The sequence below is a fragment of the Grus americana genome, chromosome 3, assembly GCF_028858705.1.
Source record: "Grus americana isolate bGruAme1 chromosome 3, bGruAme1.mat, whole genome shotgun sequence".
NCBI lineage: Eukaryota > Metazoa > Chordata > Aves > Gruiformes > Gruidae > Grus > Grus americana.
This window is the reverse complement of record NC_072854.1, coordinates 57307095-57328240: the sequence shown is the minus strand read 5'-3', so window position 1 is coordinate 57328240 and position 21146 is coordinate 57307095. Positions and strand designations below refer to the sequence as shown.

The following is a 21146-nucleotide window of genomic DNA, read 5'->3' as shown; positions in this document are numbered from 1 at the left end:
TGTTTTGGTAGACAGATTTTCATATAAGCTTTACATTTATATATATGTATATTAATATGACATATATGTATATGAATACTTGTGTTTATGTTTAACCTTATTGTTTCTCCTCAGAGATCTGGAATGTGTGATGAGCACTAGAAGCACAGCACCTGTGGATTTGGACATCCTTCTCGCACAGATCCTAGGGACCTGCAGACCTTCCACTGTGAGGAAATGCCTGCTCTTGGGAATGCCTACACAGATAGCTCACAGCAGCTATTTCTAGACAAGCAAGTAAGATGGGCCAGGATTCACTCTTTGGGACTAGGAGCGAGTGCCATGGCATAGTTCACATTCATATGGTTAAACTCCTTTCATCTCCAGAACAAGCTCACCTCATCCATACTGCTCATTGGTCTGTGCCATTCCCAAATTGCTACTGGGCAACGTCTAAGAAAGCACCAGCTGGCACCAGTCAGTGCCCTGCCAGAAAGTGCCCGTACAATTAAACAGTAGGAACGGCAGTGCTCAGTCCTTTTTAAGTGACTAGCACAGAAGCAGATAAAAAGGGTTGGGTACTGCCGTTCCTACTGTTTAATTGTACAGGCACTTTCTGGCAGGGCACTAAGTTTTGGACTCTACATTGATATTTAATGACCTGAGTGCTTCTTATAGGTATTCAGTATTGGCAAAAGCAGTTGTAAAAAGTCAGCGTTTCTGAAAATATATGCCACTGATTCAGGTGTCTCAATAAAAATGTAGATGCTAACTGATAAGCATCCATGTTCAACTGCCTTGTCACTTATTTTTAATGCTGTAACACAGCCATGAGCTATACTTTACTCCCTGGTTATGCATACACAGCACTTGACTTAAAAAGGCCTCAAACATATCTGGCACTATAATACTCTTTGTTGAAGCTGCAGTCAATGGAGTGCAACCGAATCCTGCAAAATGGGTTTTCATTTGCATATTTATAACAGATATTACATAAAGGCTTTGTGATCTATAGTTCAAAATCTGTGAATACCGCAGACCTCTCAAGCACAATCTGTCAGTAAAAATCAGCTAAACAGCAAGGATCATTGTGGCCTTGTAGACTGTGTTTGAGGAGAGAAAATACAGAGTTGCCTAGAGACCTGATCCCACTGAAAAAAAAAAAAAAGATCATCACATTCTTTGTAGTGGCTTTGTACATGATGCTGATTGTGTTTTCCTGGATGACAAATTTCCTGTTACAGAAATAATATCATTCTATGTGCTATCACCACCAAGCTCTAATTTAATTGCACGGATGCAAATGCTACAAATTCAGCAACATCTCAGAGACTGCTCGTACTTATGCACAGATGCACGCACACAAATTTCCTTTCATTGGCTTTCATTGAAATCAGTATTTGCAAACTACTATATACCAGCTGCATACTGTAGTTCATGCTAATGTCAAGGAAATCACACTAGCAAAGGACCTTGTACTCAATACTTTTGTTCTTAAAAGCAAGACACAAATAATTTTAACAGAAATTGAATATAATTGAATTGAATAGAATCTTAATAGAAACTGTAATATTGGCAAAATTTTTATATAACATAGGAGAAAGCATATGCTTACATATTAAAATACACTTAAATGCACTGCTTGACTGTGTCCTTAAAGGATAACGCTGTATAAGTTTCTAAACCAGTTAAAGATACTCTTTACAATGCAGATGTATTTAAATACTTTCCACAAATAGCAAGCTGATATACTGTGTATATCTATTTTATTAGAGTATGACACATCTGCTGACTACAACTGCCAGGTAATGTACAATTAACAGAAGAATACCCTTTTTCGTGTCTTCTCCTTTAAAAAGGGCCGTATAACCGTGTAGAGGGCATGGATATACCACGGCTGATTGACAAAATGTATTCCTCCAAACCGAGCTGGAAAACTGTCCTGTATGTGACAAAACAAATACATACAATATGAGTTGACTCAACAGAAGTTGCACATGCATCAAATCATTATTTTTATGCTGAATGCTTTCAATTTAATAATAAACCTTAAACAAGAAGAAATGTTCTTTAAAACTGTGTCCTCTCAGTTGAGTTCCAACCTTCCACACCAAGCAGCAACACGCCCTGGACAGAACGATGAAGCAGCATGCTGAGACAGCTATGGTATTCAAATAAAGGCATGGCATTTCTAACCTCCAGAAATGCTTTTAATATTTATGATTTGCCCATAATCCATCTATGCAATATATTTTTCTTTTTTCCATGTCTATAGATTTAATTCATTTTTAATAGTAACCATCTCAACTGTTCCAGTGTCATTGAAGAGCACTAGAAATGTCCCTCTTGTTTCCGCCTCAAAAAGAAAGTGTAAATCTAAACTGCTATTCGAAATGTCTCCAATATTATTCATATTTCATAAAACTGAGAATGCATTAAACATTATGCATAAACTGTTATGCAATATCCACGACAGTAATTCTTGTCACATAGTCAGAGGCCTTCTGGGAGCTTAAATGTAAGGATAGCATATCTGTATTGAAGCAATTACTTTTCTTTTTTCTTACTGAAAAACACCAGGAGCAGACAACTCACTAGGAAAGATTCTGATCTGCATTTTCAATTTCTAAGTCGAGAGAATACGCCAGAGGATTTGGCAGTTTGAAGAGGGCAGCCACGCTGTCCTAGAATACTATCACCAAATTCATCAGGTGTCCTTGTTTTGTCTTTGCCTGGTTGATCATTCGCTCAGACAATGCAATAAGCTGCTGTCGTCTCTATGTTGCCTAGAGTTGCAGTACTGAGCAAGGAAGCAAGAGGTGTAAACAGGCATGTAAACTGACGCATGTCCCCTTTTGGTTTCATGGGTTATGTCATGTCAGAACCTTCTCACTGTTTAGGTATACAGACTTATTAAATGAACGGCTTTCATTTGAACCTTATTCAACAGGTGGTCCACTCTAGTGAGCCGTGGTAGTCATTTAGATCAAAACCAGATTCCTCACAGCAGCAGCAATTCCAATCTCTGGCTTGACAATACAAACAAGTACATGCTACACATCCTCCTCCTGTGTGGATGCAGTAAAGGCAACTTCAGGTGTGTGTCAGAGGGATCAGAGGCTCAAAGGAAAGCAATCAAATTATTAGACGGGGCACTCTGCAAATGGACATATTTTGTCCTTTCTGGAGACAAGACAGCAGTCCATATAGAAGCGTCCACAGTCTAGGTATAATCCATAAGGCACCATTTGAAGCATATTGATTTGAGGTCATACAGCATACAGTAAAACAATGGCCAAGAAAAAAAATCATCTATCTATCTATCAACCAACTGTCAAATAAGGAAGGCAGGAACTATAGGAAGGAAATCTTTAATGAAATGTTTCCAGGTAGGAATATACTTTGAAAAAGTGCATGTGACAAGTATCCTCCTCAGCTCTGTGAATGGATACAGAGCTGTGAGAATAATGAAGCCAGAAGAAGTCACTTGTTCCTCTCAAAAATACAATTCAAATACTGGTGGGCACTCCTAACCCAGGGGGTCTTTACATCAGGGTGCCACCTGCCTCCAAATTGCAACATGTCTGTAGATTACCAGACGAAATATTTCCCATCAAGGAGGCAATGCATTAACAATAATCTTCAGGGAGGATGACAGCTACAACACACACCACTAACATCTGGCTGGCCACAGCACAACAGTCAATGCAATTAACAGTCTATTTTACAGATTTTCTCCAGAAACATTTGATTAACAACAGGCTTGAAACAAAACAATCTTATTGAAAGACTGTGCTACAGAAGCCTCATCTTGCTAAATGCCCAGTTCCTGTCAGCGCTGACTAAATGTCAGACAGGATGGTTGATAATTTGACATGTAATTCACCCTGTTCAATATCGTAAATCCCCAAACACCATTTTGAGAACACAACCTCTGATGTACAGAAGGTAGTAAATTATGTCCCTATCACGGCAATCCAATGAATCCATTACGAAGGATAAATCATTGGATGACATCTTAACCTTTAGTTGCAGGAAAAAACATTCATCTACAGAAGGTTGTGTTTATTTGGTTTATCATGGGCTGCCGCTCCAGCAAAGACCTGTGCAGCATGCTGTGTACCATGCACAGAAGAGCATACACTGGAGCTGCAGAAGACATCTTTTGCTAGTTTCATCTAGATGTCTTTGAAGATATCTTCAGAGTTAACTCTGGAATGGTAACTGTGTCAAGCCTCGCAAGGGTCAAACACTTTTTCTAATGTAGGCACCACAGAAGACAGCAAAGCAAACCAGCCATTCCTGGCTGCATGCCTTCTTGCATGCTTTTATATTTTATAAGCTTTTAAAATAATACAAATGCTCCAAAACTTACACACACCAAGTTATGAAATGTTTGCTCTTTATTGCTCAAAAAATGTCTCCCACAGAAACTGAGGATAATTTGTGAATGAGAAGATCTCAACAGACAAACAGCCATGCACACACACAGATTCAGAGCAGAGCGCCAAAGGTATTTGTATTCTGCCGTAGGCTCAGAATGGATGACTTGTCAATACTTGGTTATTTATAAAGATACTAAATTTCCAGCAGATAAAAGGAGTATCTTTAGAAAGTACCACTTTGACACTTCCACTATCTTTTTCTGCATCTTGGAATCCATTTACATGGAAGGTCATGAATATATGTGGAATGATCCTCAAATAGGAGACACCACTTGATATTAAAAGCCAGTTTGTCTCGGTATTTTTCAACAAGTCTAGAGGCGTTTTCCAGAACTGACTAAAGAAGTTGGGTACTTAACAATTTCTGTGAATGAACTGAGGTGCCCAAATGCAGGAGCACTTCCTAAGGTGTAATTAGGAACCCTCAAAATTTGGGCCTGGAAAGAGAAAGGGTGATTTGGTCAGAATGATCCTGCATTGTACACAGTGCTGGGACTAGAATTCAAAAGCTGCCAAATGCAGATCCAAAACCCAATCTCAACAGCACCTGGTTAGAAAATAAAAAAGTGGAATAAGCAACTACAGCTGCTGGAGAAACAGGTGTCAGAAGGTTGTCTGGTTCTTCTCAGACGTATCTGTCTTCCGCATAGGGATTTGCCAGACAGATGGCCATCCTACACAAACAGCAGGTAGGAATTTCTTCCAAGTCATTGATTCTTGTGGGTTTTTAAGTAGATTAAGTCACAAGCGTGGTGGCAGTCACAACTGCCTCTGTAGACATATTGCACTTCAACAGAAAAGCCTATAACCCATGAATCACATGAATTCTAAGTAAGAGGAATCCCACGCCAGAAAACAGTAAGAAGTGGAGATCAGCCATGAGGTGAGCTGTGCATTTGACTGGAAAAGTAATAAATCTGATGGAGTATTACCAAACCACTAAAAAGAACTAATTATATATACACAGTGCGTGTATTTTTTTATCATTCACAATAACCTCTCTTTATGCAGCAGAACACAACCTAAGCGTGCCTGTGATGAACACAGTTTGGAACATGTCCACACCACAGACACAGGCAAACAGGTAGTTACTATTAGGGACCACAGTCCTTGTGATATAAGGCTCACAAGTGGCAATTAATAGTGGGCTGCCAAGGAAGAGGCAGACCCCTACACTACTGTTTGCAGGACAGGATGACTACCAGTGCCTGGCAGTTAAGTGACCTCTCCTCTAACATCTATAAGTCAGCGTTGGAGAATGAACCCAAGCAAATCGATTCACCAGGTTTCCATCTCTGATTACGTGGTTCTGCTCACTCACAGCACAGCAGTTTTACCTCTCTGACACACATAATTTATATGACCTGTCTCCACAAGCTTCCTCTCCAAGGACCCAGCTGGTGTTGCCTGCTACCGCACTTTTTAGCAGATGCTAAAAAGCCAGGTTTCAACTTGCTGGGCACCACATCCCACCCTGTGCCAGGCTCAGTTATCACCTGAGCCAGCTCTCAGGGTCCTGCTCTCCACTGTGGCCAGCAGAAACTCTTACAGCACCTCTAATAACAGCAAAACCAGTATATGACATTTTCAACAGCACCTAAGAGAGAAAAGTGCCAAATTCCTACTGGAAATCAGTGTGAGTTTTCTTAGTGCTGTCAGACCTCTTATATAGAGATAATAATAACCCACCCTTTTCATTGTTACCAAATGTGAAAAACTAAAGTACTTCTTAAAGCCCACAGCATTCTTCACTCCTTGGGTATCGTGTCTACATTTAAACTTCTGAAGTCTACTTTTAAAGAACTAGCCCCCCTCAGCAGAAATCAGTACTGGAGTCAAATCTGTTTGCACAGCTCTTAGAAATGCCGTCTTAGAAACTGCAGGGAGGGCTGTGTGCCCCCAGATGCATTGTCGGCCCAGCCACATCAGGGCCTCACAACCGTGCTGCACATCACCTGCAAATCGCCCGTCTGGACACACCTTGCCACATACTAACGCTGTGAGAGTGCTTGGGCACGTATGCTCTGGGCTCATGTTTGAGGGTTTGCTGTTCTCATGGGCAGTGAAACCGGTTCTGTGGACCGTCTAGTGGCATCCCTCAAAGGACTGTCTGCACAAATATCATGAACACACTCACACGCGTTACTTAAGGCTGCGCTTGAGTGCTGTGGTGAATTCAGGCTGTAGCATCTCCAGGCAACAAGAGGCTACAGAGTCAAAACCGTGAAAACTGTGTCTTCATAACAAAAATTACAAGTTCAAAGATAGCATGTTAAATTATTAGTATCTTAAATGTCACTTAAGAGTTATTCCTAAAGATAATAAATTCAGGTCTCCTCCAGCTATTCCAAAAGTCACTTCAGGGGAAAAAAAAAAAAAAAAGAAATCATTATGAAGAACCAAAATAGTATCTTTGTAATGGAAGGCTCCACTAGAAAGACACTGAAACATTCTGTCTGATGCAAGATGCAGCATGACTAAACTTAATTTTTAGCATGTTAAAGAGGAAACTATGGAAAATCACAGAAAGAAAAGGCTCTGATTAGAGGGAATATTTCACTTCCTTAGTACTTCTAGAGTTCAATTACCAGAGGAACCAAAAGCCTCTGCCATCCACATCAGGAAAGAAAACCCAAGTCTTGCTCCCAAACTGTAGCTTTCACTGAATGTATGGAAGAAAAAGGCGTTCCTAATACCAAACTTCCTGCAAGCATCCATCCATGACAAGGGTAATTGCAATGTCTCAAAACAAAGTAATTTGTGTGTCAAGACAAGGCATGATCTTAGACTGGGACCCTATCCAGTGGTATGGTTGGCTGACAGAGACTGAAAAGTGAATCTGTGGAGGCTAAAAGAATTTGGATTGTTTCGTTTATGAAAAAAAATACTGGAAGGCAGATGTTATCTACAAACACACTAGGGAGAATAAACAACAGGTAAGGAAAGACCCTTTCAAAACAAAGGGCAACGCTGACACCCAAACAAATAAGAAAAAGCTCGCCATGAACACAGCTAGACTGGAAAGTGGTAGACAGTTTTGAATCATCAAACATCCAACAACTTTGGGGAGGAATAAGCCACCTAACTCATTTTTGAGACAAAGATTACCAAATTATGACGAAGCTAAGCTTCAGGTTGTCTGTAACAACAGGAGACTTCACCTCTGTGTTAAAGCTCTTTAAGGTTCCGATGCAAAAACATTTTCACGTTTCAATGGTGGTGAAATTTTGCTTGATCCCTGGAATAGCTGTGTTAATGATTTCCTTCTGTAAGACTATGACATTTTTCTCTCCTAGCTTGAGCTTTTCATAGAATCATAGAATCACAGAATGGTTTGGGTTGGAAGGGACCTCAAAGACCATCTAGTTCCAACCCCCCTGCCATGGGCAGGGACACCCTCCACTAGACCACGTTGCCCAAAGCCCCATCCAACCTGGCCTTGAACACTTCCAGGGAGGGGGCAGCCACAGCTTCTCTGGGCAACCTGTTCCAGTGCCTCACCACCCTCACAGTAAAGAATTTCTTCATTTTTATTAAACAATGCTGAATCATTTCTAATACAAACAAAAAGTGCCCAAATAAATTTTTGTTACTGTGTTCAACCAAAAGAGCACTACCTAAAGGCAAATTAACATCATTCAGTGACATTCCTACAAAATAAGATCTAATTATCTAGAACTGGATGTTGTCATTTTGCTAAGAAGCTTCCAGTGAAGCAATTTGACTTTTGGCAATCCTCCTTTTCATTTCTATTAGTCATTTTATCTTACAGCTCATATAGAAATATGTTAAATTGAATGAAATGAGAAGAGGGAGAGATGGTATCCATCCAGTGAGAATATTGCTCTTTTTATTGAAGTATCTGTTTTAATTTCAAGTAATCTTCTATCTTTCATTTCAATATGCTACTCATAAAAATTATATATTGGTTAAATTAATTAGGTGGATAGGGATTTAAAAGCCATCTGACCACATGTGTCTGCATGTTTATATATAAATATAATAAAATAAAAAAATCTACATAGATTTTATGCTTCCACTAGTTGGATAAAGGGCTCAGATCTCTCTCATTTTTTTAATTAGATGGGCTTGATAAAGGAAATATTTTGTATGAAATCTCTCATGTTCATTTGAAATTACTTTATTTTTGCAAATTAACTTCAAGAGGTTTTGGCATAATTTTTTTCTAAAGTTTTAATTAGAAATTGTGTGAAATTCTTTTAGCAATTTTTGCTTGTTTTGACAGGGACTTGGGGTTTGGGGTATTTCTTTCCCTTGGCTCATTCGTTTAGTTTGAAGCTGGAAAAATGAAGGCTTTAATTTTAAAGAGGAAATGAAAAATGCTGTATTCCAAGGACAATTCTGTCTTCCACTACCAACACTGTCTCTTTTTTAATTCTAAGTAATGCTTCATTTGGAATGTGACATATTAAAAAGGAGGGGGGGGGAACCCAAAACTTTTTCACAGCATGATGCTGTTTTCCAAATTGGCAAAGCCAGAAAAACAGTAAGAAAGATGGTAGAATTAGGTTCTTCTATAGTGTTTTCTTTTCCTGTGATGAAAATCATTCTTTACAATAGACAATTATCAGGTGATGATTTCTTCTGGGGAAATTCCCATAGGGGGGAAAAAAAAAATCCATTTTCCAGGCAGCTTGTGAATGTCTTATTAGATTAAGATTACAGACAAATGGAAAAAACACTATACTGCAAACTGTTGTGCATAAATATAGTAACAATACTTTCATAATGCTGATGGAATAAAAATAATGTGGGAAATTACTATTCATTAAAATGCCATACTCAAATTCCTGAAGGCAGAAGTCTTTGGCCGGGGATTGTATAGGAGGAGATGAAATGCCACACCAGCATCTCAGCTTGTACCACCCTCGTCCTGAAGTCACCCTCTTTTAGTCAGTGAGGTCATCCTGATGCCCAAACAGCTCTTGGTCTCTGCCGAGACCACTGACCACAGATTACTGTCATGATGCTTTTCATCATGCAGAAAGCCTCCCACAGCCCTGAGGCCATTTCAAAGAAGAGGATCAGTAGTTACCAGAGTGCCCCTCCCCACCTCCCCCCACGACCACTTCCAAATGTGAGTAGACTAAATAGCACCTTACCCAGAATTGCCTTAGGGGAGCTACACTACTTTGTTCTGTTTTATTCAACCAAAATGAGATCTCTTGTGCTAGTTCACATTTCCCTCACAGCAGAAGGAAGGAAGGGAAACCTTAGGATAATGTTAAACAGGGACTGAAAGAAACAATGACAAGGCAGAAACCACAGAAATAAGATAAAAGTGAAGAGCAGAGGAAAACAGGAGTGATTAAATTAAAAATAATTCAGGGATGAATGTAGCAAAATTCCTATGATGCACAAGAGAAAAACATATTTATCATGTTCCTTTTCTAGCCCCTCTTCAAAACTGGCACAGACAGGCAGGGAAAGAGAAATGTAAATTATTCTTGCATGGAGGACCCATATTTTACAGTCACGTATCAGGACTGATTTTGCAGACCTAAACTAAAATAGGGCAAGTAAATACCAAATCTTAAGCCTTCCATATAATTTCTGCATATCATCCCAACTGATAATTTCCCAGAAGAACCAGAGCCAACCTATGGATTTTTAATTCTGGATTGGCTTCAGCCAAAATTTGCAAGAAGCTACATCAAACTGACTGTCTTTAATTGTACATCAGTATACCTATATAGGCAACGGGGTGCACAGGTCTGCAGTTGGATAGGGTGAACAGAGATACTGCACAGAGGCAAAAATGCAAGTTTCCTTGTTGTGCTAGTTTCCAAATACCATTGTATAGTTTTGCAGTGCCAATAAGTTACTGAGTTAAAAGATACCAATTCTCCAGCCAGAATACTCTCTTTTTTCCCTGGAATTGCAGAACTTCTAATTTTACAATTTTATTATGTAAAGCTCCTCCAAAAATGCAACTCTCGGTTTCAGACAGGGTGCATTAAAATTGGATTACCATTTTATCAGTTTCAATTTACAATAATACAATAGACTGAAAACTATAGTGATTCAAGAGCTATTTCATGAGCCAAATGTTTCCTCATACTATGAGGAATCAATCTCCATCACTGCAGTAGGCACTAAGAGCAGTAATCATTTTAGCCATCCAATTTTAATCTGTCACTCTATGCAAATGAGAGTCCTGAGAACTGAATGGAACTATAAAATTGGAGGAATAGTGATTTAAGAAAAATCAGCTGAGGACAGACACTGAGATCTAGAATGAAGCATAATTAAGCTTTAAATTAGTGGAGAAATTGAATAACTGACTTGAGATTCATTAATAAGTATTATATTTTATTAAAAGTAGAGGTATCATGAACTATGCAGCATACAAATTTTCAAGAGGTCAGTTCCCGGTAGTACAAAACTATTTCCAGTTCGAAAAAGTGTTCAAATGTCTTTGTCATAGTACGGAATGGAGATTTATTTCAGCCTTTCAGCTTCGAGAAAACTTCAGCCTGAACTGCTCAGCTACACTTTATCTTTACAAAGGTGCTTGAACCATACGGTTTCCTACGAGGTAACTCCACCTCAGCTTCTCTTTTCTTCTGCACTCCTGAACAACTGCTGGTGGTACACACATGTAAAATGCTCCTGGGAGCCCAAGGATTTTCAATATTGTTTGAGGGAGAACTGTCATTATGGTTATTACTACAGAGGGTCGTAAATCACTGTTGTTGAATTCTAACTTCAGACATCAATCCCCTGTCTTTTTAAAGCCATATAAGCATGGCTCTCTGTGTTAGCTGCTACGGAGGAAACCCTGCCCATAAAAAACAGAGCTTTACAACAACTGGGCAAATAAATAATGATTTGTTTTATCAAACATATCTAGAACAAAGCTAATATGTTTATTGTGCTATCAGTATGTGCCAGTAATGAAGAAATGTGATGGTAGGGTCTATCCTAAAATCACACTTTTGGAACTCTTGAAAATTCATATCCAAGGAGTTGGAAGCTCAAAATCAGAAATGCAGATCTCTTCTTGCTAAGACAAAAGTGGAACCCATGCGAATCTCTTCTCAGCAAGAGAAAATAACGGTAGCCTCAGTCCACGTTACATGGATACCCACAGAGAAAAAGAACTGAATTCTGAAACCATCTGGAGCGCCAGGTCCAGTGCTGGGCTCCCCAGTACAAAGCGGACAGAGACACACTAGAGTGAGTTCAGCAAAGGGCCATGAAGATGACTAAGGGACTGGAGCATCTCTCACATAAGCAGAGGCTGAGACAGCTGGGACCGTCCAGCATGGAGGAGAGAAAACCTCACTCCTCCATGGATCAGGGAGATCATGGGGGATCTTATCAATGTATATATATAAATACCTGAAGGGAGGGTATGAGAAGCTGGAGCCAGGCTCTTTTCAGTGGTGCCCAGTCACAGGACCAGAGGCAGTGGGTGCAAATCAAAACACAGGAGAGTCCTTTTGAACATAAGGAAACCATGTAAGAGTGCAGTTCTGAATAAGTCAGACACTGATGAAAAATACAAAATAACTAAGGTTACATGAGGTCTTTTCAGCTGATATTTTCCAAAAACACTTCACTTCCCAAAGCTGTGCTATTTTTGAAGTTCATCATCAGCCAAAGCAACTAATGTGATGACAGACTTCGCAAACTAAATAAAAAAACTGATTTGCAGGTAGATGCTAATATTTACCCTATGTAATGTACTCAAGCTGCTTGGCTTGCTTGAGATCGCTCATCTTTTCATCAGAAGAGACTGCTGAAAATGTGCACAACTTATTCCACCTAAACAAAGGCTTACCTTACTTGAAAACACTGAAGCTTCATGCATCATACTCCCTGAACCAGGATTTACAAAACGTAGCCGTTGCCAAGCTGTTTGCACAACACTGAACAGGCACCATTTCCAAAGGCTGGGAAGGAGAGGCTGCCCCAGTTCTGGCTCAATGCCCACCTGCGAGCCCAGCTTTTCGGAAATGTCACAGAGGGCAACGCAGGCAGCTCGTAGCCCAGGGAAAGCCTGCAACACTCAGATTAACTCCACTCGTTAGCAAAACCTCTAGGAAAGAAGTTCAATTTCCATTTTGAGATTGACTGTTTATTGCTACGCTCTTAGCTCTACCAACCTAATAAAGGATGGTTGCATCTGAAACTACGTCTTTTTTCCAAATATAGCATTGTTTAACAAAAGATATTTCTTTTAAATAATACTAAGAATGTAACATCTTCAAATGTTTGTAACTACAGTTTGTAAAATGTTTATTGCTCTACTGTTAAAACTGTTAAAATTGTAGCATCTGAAGTTCAATGCAGTATACTAAAACAGCATAACCTGTTTTTTATAGATGGCTTAAGAATGTGCACAAAAAGGTCCTACCTCCTTCTCCTTCCTTTCCACTTCTCTGACTTTGCCACCTTCTGATTTGCAGCCCTCTTCTACAGCATGGCTTATATTTTCTGCTTTCTTATATTACTGTCACTCCAATGTTGGTGGTTGACGCTAACAGGAGAATTAAATCCCCAGTACAGGGACGATGACATATGGTATGCCTGAACGGACTTAATGGAAGGGAGAGACACCCTGTTGGCTGTCGCTTGCTTCCCATCCATTAGCACCACACACTGCACCAAGCCATGCCATCCGGCACATACATGCTATCAGTCAAACAACCGCGCAACCATCATCCACTTGTCATTCATGCTGCAGCTGCAAATGCCCCTGCTGTGACCACCATGCGTACCTCAAAAGGAGCCTGAAAATACAGAACACTCACTTCAGTGAGACGATCATTAAACATTAAACCTTAAGCAAGCTTCTACCTCCGCTTAACTGAACAGTCAAGAGTCATTCCTCAGCAACTAAGAAAAGTGACGTATGACAAGCTGCAGCAAAATCAGAGCCAATGCTAATGTAAGTAGACATGCCCTTTTCCAAGCTGTCCATTCGCAAGGGGATGCGGTTGTTGAGGGTATCTGGAGAGCATGTCACAAAGCTCTTGCACCTCTGCAAAAAAATAGTTTGAGCAAGCAAAATCTTCTGTTAGGTACTAAGAGGTGTGGGGCCACAGCAAGAGAAAAATACAGACCCAAAGAGTACAACATTTGCTAAACATAAGGTATTTTCAATTGCCAATGAACAGAATGGCATCGAAATCTAAAAAGAATGTGTCAAATAGAGTGTGTCTGTGTCTGTGTATAAAAATCATTACGCCTCAAACATCAAATTAATCTCTTAAATAATTTATTACCATGGATAATTTGTCCATTTCCAGTAGCCTATTCACTTTAATTTAAAATAGATTTAAGAGCTCAGACTATCAGCGTAGGACAAAAAAAGGAAGGCATTTCCTATCTAGGAACCAGAATCAGTTCTTTGTGTCCTACTGGTAGATCAATTATGTAGTAGAGCTGCCGCTGCTTGACTTTTAATCCACATTAGTTCACAGACCTTGAGCAAATTTGATGTTACCATATTAAAAAGGGAAAGCACTAGAATAAGCTATACAGAAAAAAAAAAAAAAAAAAGGAAAACAGATCAAGCAAGGGGCCAATTAATCAGCCAAATGCCGGCAATGAAAAGACAGACTGCCTACTGCCAGCACGTAGGGAAATAAGAAATGCACAGATAATTCATTTAAATTCCTTTAAATGTAATAAATCCCACTTGGAATAACCAAAAGATCATTTTTAATATGTTGCAATGTTACTCTTCTTTTTGGCAATTCAGGCAAAGAAATCTGCTGATGTGTATGTATGTGTACATTGTAGTACTATAGATCTATAATACCTGTTCTCATCCTGAATGAACCACATTTTAAGCCACATTCTAGATATCAGACACCAGCTGTATGCTTAGCCATTTAAAGATCCTGGCTGTGTATTTACTGAAATAGATAATTTAAAGCAGTACTCCAGTCAGCTTTGCTCATTTTGGAGCCCGACTGATAAATCTTCACACATAGCCGAAGCATTAAAGTCTTCCATTTTCTGAACCCAAATTCCTGCATCATCATACCCACTACAGCCTTTCAGAACTAAAATTAAAAGCAGCATGAATATTTAAGTGTTTTGTGGTAAGAATGCAGCAGCTAAATCTGCCAGTATACAAAACGCAAAGGCAACCTTAGAATTTGAGTTCACTGAAATACAGGATGGAGGGGAAGAAGGTAGATGTGGAAAAAAAAAAAGGGAAAAAAATTATCTCAAAATGCTTGCTAGCTATTACTACTGCCCTAGGAGATGTAGTTTGAGTGTTCTAAGGTTCCATTTCCTCACAAAGACAATGTTATTTGGTTGAAATATTTTTCCTACGACGCACAGTAGTCTCTCCTGGACACAGGAACAGATACAGCCTAGAGGTAAATGGGGACGTGAGGTGTCTGAATGCTCCACTCAAAACTGGCAGCCTTCCCTAACTGAAACATTTCAGTTTTGACCCATTTGTCTACAGAGAAAAAAAAACTCTAGAAGGGAGACGATTTCTTTTAGTCTTAATGGAAAATCTGCGACTCTTCTTAGACAGGCTGCAGTGTCAAAAGTTATGTTTCTGCCTAAATTTTTAAAAGAACTACAATTCCCCCGTTTTTGTGCCTATGAATGCAGCACCTTGGAGCTATACTAACAGATACCACTCTGTTATTTGCCGTGATCATACAAAATGCAAGCTTACGCCAGGATCAGAAATTGAATTTCATGCAGATCCAATGTAGAGAGTTACGTGATGAAATAAATTACAGGCAAGCACTATCCATGTGTCCCAAGACATCCTCAGTATTCACACAGATTGCTTTGTTATTTTGAGCTGTCAAACTGCTGGAAACTTCCTTGCCCCGTTCTGTGACTGTGACAGACCTCGCCTGCAAAGCCAAGCCATGCAGGTTCATCTCCAGGTGGAAGCCGCAGTGCCGCACAACGGTGGTTGGCACCTCAGTAACTGGTTCCCCTGCTTTGAACTCAGCTCTGCCCCAAAGCTCTAGCAGAATTGAACAGGCTTGCTGTGCTCACTGCAGCTGCCAGCTTTCAGCAGAAAAAAAAGCAACTGAGGTCTTGACCACTTCTGGTTGCATAAAGTCCCATGGTGCCATTGTAGAAGTATTAACCCCAATGTATTGGACAAGTAATAACTCGAGTAATCTCATTCTGCCTATCTAAATTCTCTCTATACTTTCAAATGACTCCAGTATTTTTACTGCTGCATTCAGCTGCCTCAAAGTGTCACCAAGCATTGAAAAACACCAGGCATGACAATTTATTCGATGCAATATGTGGTTGTGTCATCACTACAAACACTTAACACTGAAAAGATCCATGAAAGTTAATAGCAAGTGGGTCTGCTCAGCTCAACTCTGTGACATTCCAGTCCTGCCCCACCAGTCTGCAAAGGTGAGTGCAAAGATCTCTAAAGCAATGTTCTTCATATACAGCTCGCTCACATGAGCTCACTGGGGACTTGCACTGGTTTGACTACTTCAGGTGTACTTCACAATCTCTGTCTATGGAGACAGGCCTTGCTCTATTAAAATGCACCAGAGGAAATACCAAGATACACAAAATAATGTTTTACAAAACCCACGCAGCATCTATACTGGGCATTTAACAGTACCCAGAAGCATTCATGGAGGAGAAACTCAATTATCTATACCGTGAAACTGTTAGAGCAAGTCAAAGCCACCTAGCACTCTTCCAAACATTTTGGAAGGTAGCACAAATCAGGCATCATTTCCAAAAATCCTCTTTGGATGTAGTTATCTGTTAGGATAGCAAAACTTTAACAGCCAGGATGTAGCCACTCCAGCACTAGGAAGCAGCCCTGGGCATGTCTAGTTTGTTAGTACAGACATAGTTGTTCTCTCTTAGAGACATTCTCCACCGGCAGCTGCCCATTATAAAACAGCAAGAAACCCATGAAAATATGAAGTCATTTTAAATTATGTCTCATGCAAAGCAAACATATTCACTTTCAAATGTGAGCTACAGACCTTTTAAATTCTATTGATTACACAGATTAAACCTTTTAAATACCACTAATTAAACAGAGTGGCTACTCAAGCACTATGAAGTCTATTGTGTAAATACGTATTAAGGAGTCCTCGGAGCTGTTTCCATCCACTGTAGTGATCTCTACTGAATAGCTTTTTTTAAGAAAATTAGTATCACACAAATGCTTCTGCTAATTTTGTCTGTTGTTTAAACTTCTGTTGTCCACATTCTGTATAGTCTGAAATACACGGTAGAAATGGCTGCAAGATATAAACAATTCTCTAAGCAAAATACTTGACAATTATTACTCCTTATCCATCAGGTCTTCACATCCCAGTTCCTTTTCTACAGGACTGAGCGATGTACTGCATATTTAAGGCAAGCGTTAAGTAAGAAAGTTCTGTCCATATTCCCATTAACTCAGTACGTAACTCAAAGGTTTCAATCTTAAAAGACTGAGATCAATAACGAAATTGATACCTGGGGCAAGCGAGGAAGCAGAAAGAGCCCAGCTCTGAACATCAGCTGCAAGTGAGGGACACCAGTGCTTAATGCCCAGCAGATCTGGTGAGAGCACGCAGGGGTTTTGGAGAACCTCAGCTACAGCAGCATCACTAACTGCTTCCGAGGAGCTAGACTCTGCATCAGATGAGAATCAGACCCAGTCTGATTACACAATTAACAAATACAAAGTAAATAATAATCCACACATAGGGTTGTAAATGTTGACACCAATAGTTATTTCTGATAGTCTTAAAGAGTAACTCATCTGGGCTGTAAGATTCTCCTTTTTCAAAGCAATGTACCTGTCTGAAAACAGTTCTCCACTACTGAGTATCTACTGAATGCTTTTTCTGTATAAGAGGCTTCATAAGCATAATAATAAAAACAATTTATCCTCTATCATTAGCAGGGTGAACAGCATGGCCCCGATGGGAATAGGAGCTAGGCTCACAGAGAAGCTGAACTCGTAGTAAATAAATAATGTGATCAAGACCTTTTCATGGTTTTGTATTTCACAGAAGGAAATTCAATTTACAAGTATTTTATTTTTTGGAATAAAGCTCTCCCTCATTGTGGTTTTTGACACAAAAGTAAATACAGATGTAGATGTGCTTACAAAAAATTAAATTATCTTTTCTAAAGTGCTATTGTTAAACAAGTGGTGACAGATTAATATAACCCAGCATCAATGCAAAAAGCTTGCAATGTACATTCCACTAGAGCACCATGTTTATAAACTAAAAGTAATGTGGCATGATTAGCAGGCTGTATATAGTTTTATATAGTCCACATAAAATATGATTCTTCCCTGATCTGTATCTATCATACTGGGGTGTGTTTTTCAGTACTACATAAAGCAGTAAAAATTACAGATGCTATTTACTATCAAGGCATGTGGACAAGTAAGTGCATCATCTAGCATTGCTGCAGATGAAAAGTATTCACGGTGAAGATCATACCGCGTTGCCCAGGACATGGCTCACAGCCAGGTAGAGCAGATATTTTTTCTTCAGATGTGGGATCTGAAATAATGCCCGAAGCAAGAATCAAACCGGAAGCCAGAATTTTGAAATTCAAGCAAGTAACTCTCTGTCCAACCTGGCATGCCTAGCTTTGTTTAAATCCACATCAAATTGACACCAGCTCTGGTGATCTCCATGGACAGGCGACCGCCGCCAGCTCTCCAAAGCTGCAGAGCTTCAGGGGCGCAGGAGGCTGCACCAGAGCTCGCAGGAGCCTGCAGATGGGCGTAGGGGAAGAGAAAGCATAAAGACACAGAAAGACATCAGCATTACGGACGGGAAAGTGCGGACCCCCTGCACTGGAGCACCTTGTCTAGCTTAAGAGGATGAAAAGGGTGGCAGAGGTTTGGATCGGTTTTGGTGAAAGGCACCTGCACGCTCACTGCAGGTAACCTTTGAGCCTTTTCAACAAGGATGGACAGCGGTGTTCATTACATTAAATGTGTTAACTAGAAATGTGAACTAACTAGAATGTTAAAACTAATTAGAGATGTTTAAAAGATGGATTTGACTCGCTGTTATGTAATAGTAAGGGAAGCAAGATCTATTTTAGGGCTCTGAAAATGAGGGCAAAACAAACGGCACCCACAAACATGAACCTCTACCCCCAACTCACACTCCACAGCCGGGCCTCACCTATCCCCGATACGATCACCTATTAGAATCATAGAATCATCATAGAATGGTTTGGGTTGGAAGGGACCTCAAAGACCATCTAGTTCCAACCTCCCTGCCATGGGCAGGGACACCCTCCACTAGACCACATTGCCCAAAGCCCCATCCAACCTGGCCTTGAACACTTCAAGGGATGGGGCAGCCACAGCCTCTCTGGGCAACCTGTTCCAGTGCCTCACCGCCCTCACAGTAAAGAATTTCTTTCTAACATTTAATCTAAATCGACCCTCCTTCAGCTTACTACCTGGGAAACAAACCAGAGATTTGACTTTTCAGCACCAACTCCCCTAATTGTACTCCTGATGACATTTTCTTGCAGTGATGGCTCCTATTTTTACCCCTCCTTCTCCTTTTCTTTAGCACATAAACACATTACAGTATCTTTCACTGTGAAATAACTCACTGTTCATCCCATTCTATTTTATTGTTAATGCTCAAGAAATAGGACGCTCTCAGTTGTTGCATTACTGTCATGGTTTAACGCCATGTAGTAATAGCACCACGCAGCCTCTTGCCCACCCTTCTCCCCGCCTCCCGCCCCCCCACAGTGGGATGGGGAGGAGAATGAAAAAAAAACCCTCATGAGTTGAGATAAAGACAGTTTAATAGGATAACAAAGGAAGATCATCATCATCAATCATCATCGTCATGATGCACAAATGCAATTGCTCACCACGTGTGAAAGAAAAAAAAACCCCAATGCCCAGTCTGTTTCTCAGCTGTGATCCCACCTCCCAGCCAGCTTCCCCAGTTCTGTCCGGAGCATGACGTTCTATGGCAGGGAATATCCCTCTGGCCAGGCTGGGCCAGCTGTCCTGGCTGTGCTCTCCCAGCTTCTTCTGCACCTGGCAGGGCGTGGGAAGCTGAAAAGCCCTTGACTTGGTGTAGACACTACGACTACATAGCAACAACTAAAACCATCAGTGTGTTATCAACATTACTAAATCCAAAACATACACTAAATCCAAAACACATCACTGTACGAGCTACTAGAAAGAAAATTAACTCTATCCCAGCCAAAACCAGGACAATTACCCATTTTCTCTGCCTCCTCCCCAGTCTCCCCGTTCCATGCAAACTGTCCTCCCCAGCTCTCAAATGCTGTAGGTCACCTTTCACCACCCCAAAGACTTCAGCCCTTACTTCCCCTGTTCTCTTCCCACTGAACATCATCCCTGGAGCGGTCCCTTCACTTACGTGCATTTCACTGTCATCCCTGTGCCGAAACGCACATCCCTCCACTTGTTCTGCCTGCCACAGCCAAGCCTCACTCATCACATTACTTGGCTGAAAGCTCATTAATAGCATTGAGCTCAAATTCTCCCAGTTTTTATTTTCTGTAGTGTTACAGCGAGGCCCAAAAAGCACTCAGCTAGTAAACTCACATCCTTGGGAATACCTGTAAAGTCCTGTTCTCCTCTAACACCATGGCTCCCACTGCAAGATCAACACTTACTGAGTCTTCCCACACATAGTGTTATGGGGAACCCGACCCCTTTATCTTTACTAGTCTACTGGCACACTTTCGTTGCCTAAAAATTGTTCAGTTTAAGGGTTGGGGTTTTTTTGATCAATTTGGTTTTGATGAGGCCAGGGCTGTGAATTTAACTCCATGTTGAAAGGATCAAACCCAAAAGAGAAAGCACAAGAACGTGTCTTCCACCAGTAAAAGCAGAGAAGGAAACCAGGCTGACACTATTTGGGTGACCAGAATTGCAGTCTATGTGAATCCAGACTGAATCTGACTGAATCCACTTTTTAGTTTTTATTGTTTGTTCAAAAAAAAAATCAAACTTCTGAACAAGGAGGGGTGAGAAGCAAGCAACACCTAGCCGAATGTGATACACTAATAGCAAAAGCAATCATTTTGAAACAGTCTGCTTTGCAGCAAGACATGTCTCCTGCAATACAATACGTGAATCAAAGATTATGCCTGGGGTTTGCTGCGGAACATGGAACAAAACAAGTTTTCCTAAAGCAACCTCCCCATCAGCCCGCGACTGCCAAATACAAAGCTGAACAGCATGCCAGGGCTCCGCTCGCTCCATCCGGCCTTACCTCAGGAAGAGGGACAGATGGTGCCAGTGACTCAGAAGAACTCCAAAAGGCTCCCATCTCACAGCAATAACCTATGTCCCAGCCCTGTGACAGTCTGTCATCCATGCAAATGGTATTTTTCAAGGACATAAGCGTGGACTTGATGCTGGTAGGAAAACACGACAGAGTGCTCTCACAGACAGCTTCTTGCTTTGCGACCTGGGCACAGATAATTCTATTCTGCAGTTTCACCAGCGTGCTCCTACGCATAAGAAGGCAGGGCCTTGGGAAACAATGCTTGGCAACATGAATTACAGCTTAGTGTACTATTTTTGACTAAGTTAAAATTGTCAAAAAACTTTCCAGGAAGGAAAAGCCTCAGGGAAAGCAGAAAAGCTTTGTGAGCAAGTCTTCATGACTTTAAAGGAAATCAATCCCAACTTTAAAATCTGTAAAAAAAAAAAAAAAACAAACCACCAACCAAAAGCAAACCCAGAAC

The 21146-nt window shown here is 40.5% G+C and overlaps 1 protein-coding gene across 1 annotated transcript in view; it reads right to left on the bottom strand.

Annotated features, from left to right (window-relative positions):
- The window catches only part of CLVS2 (clavesin 2), a 57239-nt gene that overhangs the window by 9562 nt on the left and 26531 nt on the right, over window positions 1-21146 (bottom strand). Inside the window, exon 3 of the mRNA XM_054822436.1 lies at window positions 1811-1921. Coding sequence (XP_054678411.1) covers window positions 1811-1921 — 111 coding nt within the window. The remainder of the gene's footprint in view (window positions 1-1810; window positions 1922-21146) is intronic.